The sequence below is a fragment of the Limulus polyphemus genome, unplaced genomic scaffold (genome assembly GCF_000517525.1).
Source record: "Limulus polyphemus unplaced genomic scaffold, Limulus_polyphemus-2.1.2 Scaffold3578, whole genome shotgun sequence".
NCBI classification, from domain to species: domain Eukaryota; kingdom Metazoa; phylum Arthropoda; class Merostomata; order Xiphosura; family Limulidae; genus Limulus; species Limulus polyphemus.
In genome coordinates this window covers 34,265-39,906 of record NW_013669188.1, presented here as the reverse complement: position 1 = coordinate 39,906, position 5,642 = coordinate 34,265, and the positions used below count along the sequence as shown (strand labels likewise).

Below are 5,642 nucleotides of genomic sequence, written 5' to 3'. Positions count from 1 at the left end.
GTAATTTCTTCATTTAAAGGTAAATATTAAATGAACACACCTAAATATCGTTTTCTGTGTGTCACGTGGTATGTTGAATGCAGCACTGGTTCAAATTATATGTTTGTGATATCCAAACACAACATCTCAAGTTTCTTATGAATTAAAAACTCAAGTTAGTGATATTGACAAGCTAGAATATAAAATAAGAACCTCCTATCTTTTCTATTTGTTTTTTTATACCTATCATCCCACTGCTCCTTCCAAGCATGTACTTAGTTCCTAAAACCCATTTCCTTTTCTGTTTACGTTAATACTTACCAGGGCCTAAAACAACAGGTGGTTTCTCGGAACAATTACAATAGCAGTAGGCGTGAACACCATTTGATGGACTGTTCAAAATAAAGTACAAAAATTAGATATATATTCTCTTATGTAGGTAAAAAAAATATTGATGTTACTCATTTTATGTGTAAAAGAAGGAAACAAAGACAAAAAATCACCATTCTGCAAAATAGATATAAAACTAGAAATTATAACAGTTGAATATGATAAGCAATGTATGTTAAAAGAAGTCTTAAAAATACGAGGTACATATCTGAATCAGCCATATTTAACAAACAGAGGTTCTTAAAGAGTTTCTAATTCGCCTACATTGCCGTAGGAAGCAGTTTTGGAGTGGTCAGGCCATTGCCACTTTGCCATTTCTAGTGGGGTCTAGTACTATCAAAAAGTGGGCAGACCATGGCCTGACTGGCCTTACCGCTTCCTAAGGCCATAGCCTGGTTTGTACATGTGTGTCACCGGTCATATTTAAAAACAGAAATAATTAAAGAAGTGCCAAAATACCAGGTTTGTGTCTGAATCGTTAGTCATGTTTGACAAACAAAAGTTCTTAAATAGGTGCTATAACATCAAGTTTGTGTCTTAATCATCAGCCATGTTTGACAAACAGAAATTCCTAAGGGAGTGAAATTGAAAGGTAGACGTATACCCACCACTAGAGTGTTTGAAAGTTTTAAGACTATTAACTACTTAACACTCTATATCATTACTGAATCAAAATTTTGAGGGTAGTAAGATCACAGGCAATGTTTTGTCATTGTTCCATACACAAGAAGCGTTTTACAACACTGAAATTATTTCCCCGGATGGTTTTTGTGCTGACTAAATTTGTAACCAGATAGTTAAAATAAGATAAAGTGAAATCTTGCTTCCGTTTAACACATGTTCAACATCTTGAATTAAGGCATAATATCCTCATTGTTGTATATGATTACAGTTTGGCCTGTAACGAGGTGTATAACTTCATAACAAAACTCACGAAACAACAAACCGAGAACTATAGTTTCGACTGGCATCAGTCTACCTTGACTAGTCTTAAAAATGTAACTAAATGAAGATTTTTCTGACTCCAGGTGGTGTAGTTTGTATGTTTATGTGAGGTGAAATTATTGTGTTTCACAGTATAAAGTTAAAGAAGGTAGGAAATGACATGCACTAGAATTAACTGGAAAGCTTTAAACGCTTCCACACAGAGAATTAATAGTTAATCCTGGTGGCTAAAAAACAACAACAAAAACAGCAGAAAACTTCTCATTGTTTAATTCATTACTTATTCCTGGGGATAAAAACTTCTTTAATATTTCTGAACATAACGAAGTCCAGTGTAATGGAATGAATGTGTAACTATTATGATACAAGTGAAGAAAATACTCTTCAAAAAAGGTAGTAAATGTAGGGATGGCTATTATCAATCCTTCAAAAACATTGCAAACAAGATAGTAGGGATGTTATTTGCATCATCCATACATAATATCACAGGCACAAAGTATAGTATAATGTTAACAGACAAAAATAGGATAAGTTAAACTCAATTGTAATTCAATAGTTCTATATATTGTTACGTGTTAATTCTTGCTTGTGCTATTATGTAGTGATGATATAAATGTCATCCCTGCTATCTTGTTTCCATTATTTTGAAGGATTGATATTAGCCATCCCCACATTTATTTCCTTTTTAGAAAAGTATTTTCTTTACTTGTTTGCTTGTATTTTAATGCAGTGTTTCAACAGACATAGGAAGGTTGTATTTATAACCAAGTTCTAAATACAATGAAGTTCCAAATGTAATATTTATTTATCTATTATTGGCTGGTAATTCCTGTTTCATCCCGTACTATTTATGTAAATAAGTTAACTTCGAGGGGTATTGATAACATCGTTTACACAAGATTTTTTTTTTCAATCACTACTAATTATTAATAATACTTATAAAAGCGGATACGACGTTTTAAACTATGTCACCTCAATGAATTTTGCGGACATCATTGTTTTGGGTTTGAGTTATCATCTAATAAGAAAGAAGCAGAAGAAAGAAGAACAAGAAATTCAAACTTTTTGCTCTGATATCTACAGACATTTCCAGAACTTGTGACTCAGTCATTACATAGATATTGTTATAAAAGGAAACACTGTATAGTATTATAAAGTTTGGATGACCTATTGAGGAGGTATTCAAAATATCATTTCGATGAACAATCCGAGCCATCCCTACATGGGCAGTGCTATTCTTTATTGTTGTTTTTTACAATAAATATTTTAAAAATAAGATTAGGTGATATATATTTCATTCGTTTTAGTAGTTAGCATATATTTGTAATACAAATGTTTAGCTTCCTATAGGAGCAAGTATGAACAGTTAATTTCTACCGTATACAATTAAAAGGTGTGTTTGCTTGTAGTAAAGCACAAAGCTACACAATGGGCTAACTGTGCTGTGCCCATCATGGGTATCGAAACCCGGTTTCTAGCGTTATACCATTGTGCCACTGGGGGGGGGGGAGCCTTTATAAAAATGCAAGGGGTACATAATTAAGGCCACCAGATGGCACCAACATGTAAGGGATACATGATGATTGAATACCACATAATACGGAATTATTTCTATTGAATTGTCTAAAGATGAAGAGGATGCATAATGTTTGGAGACCATTTAAATTATGTTGAGAACAAATGGTCTTTTTTAAACTGTTTAAACGGAAAAAGAGATGGATAATGAATGAAGATCATTGACCATGTGGCATCTCTACCGGCTTATTTAAAGGGGAAAATATATATGGTTGAATATCACTCTCCAGATGGCACCAATAATCACTGCTTTTCTCCTTGTAAATAAGTAAAAGACTAAGTCCGTACGTTTAAGTGCAAAGAATGAGCAAACCTAAATCACGAAATTTTTAATAGTGAAGTTTCTTTGAAACAAATGTAACACTGCGGAGACATACTAACAGCTGGTCTAATATTTAAGATACGAATCTAGAACCTCTTGTAATACTAGGAAAATTCGTCCTACTATTGATTTTTCAGATCCTCATGATTCTAGCTACAGATGGAATATATTTAAAATATTTTTAATATGCGACATATCACTAAAGTCAAAGCCACACGTCTTTCTACACTATAACGCCCTATTATTACTATTATATATTAAAATTCACTGTACAGACTAAAATGGACGAAAAAAAACGTGAACTAACCATGATAAGCCAGTTATCATAACCAAAAATTATCAGGTCATTCTGATAGATTTAAAAGAGTCATGGTACTCAGTATAAGCCTATCGCGGTAGTTGGTAAAAAAAACGTGTAACGACAGAGTAGAAACATGTCCTGGTAGTCAGTATAAATCCATATGGTAATCGGCAGAAATCTATATGGCAGAATAGAAACCTATCATAGTAGTTGGTAGAAACTTGTAACGATAAAGTAGGAACCTATCGTGACAGTCGGTAGGAACCTGTAATGACTGAGCATAAGTGTCATAATAGTCAGTAAAAATACGTAATGGTAGAGTACAAATCTGTCGTGAATGATTGAAGAGAATGGTCTTAATACTTGTATAGAGACGCGTCACGATAGTGGCACAAACGTGTCATGACAATATCGCACACGTTTTCTAGAATAATAAAACTTATCATAGTAGCATAAAAATATTATCCAGCTACTATAGTAGTGGCGTGTGCTGATAGCAGTAGAAACGTTTCATGATAATTTAAGTAACTGTTTGAATTTTTAGATTAAGAAAAATGCTCTTTTTACATGGTAAATAAATATTTGTGGTAAGGATGTACTTTTATTCACTTGGATATCCAGTAGATGGGAAAAAATTATATAGGATCAAGCATACGTTTTACACTAGTTTGAAGTGTGGCTTTCATACCTGACTTCTGCTGTTACCATCAGAAAATCGTAATAGTTATGAGCTTCATTTTGTAGTTGCTGCAGATACTTTAGTGGATCCTTAGGGCTCTGTAGACACTGAACCGAGAGAAAACCTACAGTAAAGTACGGTTGAAATACAAGAATTGTATACTATTGTTTATAAACTATATGTAATATTACATACTTAACTCAAATGAACAAGTAGTAATATTGACATAATGTATAAAAGTTGTGTGAAAGCTAATCCGGTATTTTATAAACTAAGATGTTTACATAAATAGTAGTGTATCTTGAAGTTTTGTTAATACGTGTTTCAATAAGGGTGACATCGGTCTTATTTAGAGTTTGTGATTTTACTTACATACATTGACGATAACATATCTATGCGGAATCTTGTATTAGATTGATAAACATATGTGTTATAAACGTGAGTAATCATTTCTTGGAGTCTAATTGAACAGAATGGAAACAAGAATTCTACAATAACTAAAATATACATGTCCCATCAAATATTGAGAAATAGAACATCTTGAATATACATTTAGTGTTTTATAACACTATGTAAAGTAAAAGAACCAGGAAGCTATATTTATTGACTCTTAAATTCAGTGATATGCAAAAGCTCTAGTTAAGTTAAAGTATAGTGAACTTTAAATGTATAATGTACTAGTTTTGAATTTACGTAAAAAATATATGATTATGTAGAATTTGAAAAATTTATGTTCAGTATTAAATATGAGAGTCATATCTTAATAATGAATGCATAATCATAAATATGAACATATGCAGTGTATTATAATTGACTTATTCATAAAACCTTTGTGCCATACTGAACTTGAATTCTTAGTAAAAGGTCGACATCACATCAGACTAAATATCCAATAAGATTGAAGCGACCACATAATTAGGTGATTGTATGTGTTGACCTTTCTATAATTTGTGTTCAATGCTAATGACCTCAGATAAAAGCAGAAAGAACACTCATATATTTCACTTAATGTTCAAAATTAAAAAGGTAAGATTTTCTACACTAGTAATTCTTTAAACTGTAGCAGTCAACATGAGATTTAAATAATTGTCCTTTTCAGGGCGAAAAGACGTTATATATTAATTATTGAAATGAAAATGTTTTACGTATAAAACGTCAGGAAATGCAAAACATATGATTAAATATGGAAGCAAAAACTATAGTCAGTACATTAAACATATACTAAATCATAAAAACACAATCAGCTGTGTCGTTCAATATTTATGAAAACATTAGATAAACGTACTAAATGTTGTTAGTAACACTATCCTTCTAGATATACACATGTAATATATACTTGGAAAATATAAACATAAGTTGAGACAAATTCAAATTTGTATACAGTCCTATGTAAGTATAGTAACACCATCCACCTTTGTAAAACATACACAATATGCCTAGTAACACTATCA

The 5,642-nt window shown here is 31.8% G+C and overlaps 1 protein-coding gene across 1 annotated transcript in view; it reads right to left on the bottom strand.

The window, feature by feature from the left end:
• Nucleotides 1-5,642, bottom strand: part of LOC106469625 (transport and Golgi organization protein 2 homolog) — a 30,425-nt gene that overhangs the window by 10,818 nt on the left and 13,965 nt on the right. Inside the window, exons 3-4 of the mRNA XM_013930127.2 lie at nt 4,201-4,315; nt 301-371 (exon numbers count right to left, since the gene is read on the bottom strand). Coding sequence (XP_013785581.1) covers nt 301-371; nt 4,201-4,315 — 186 coding nt within the window. The remainder of the gene's footprint in view (nt 1-300; nt 372-4,200; nt 4,316-5,642) is intronic.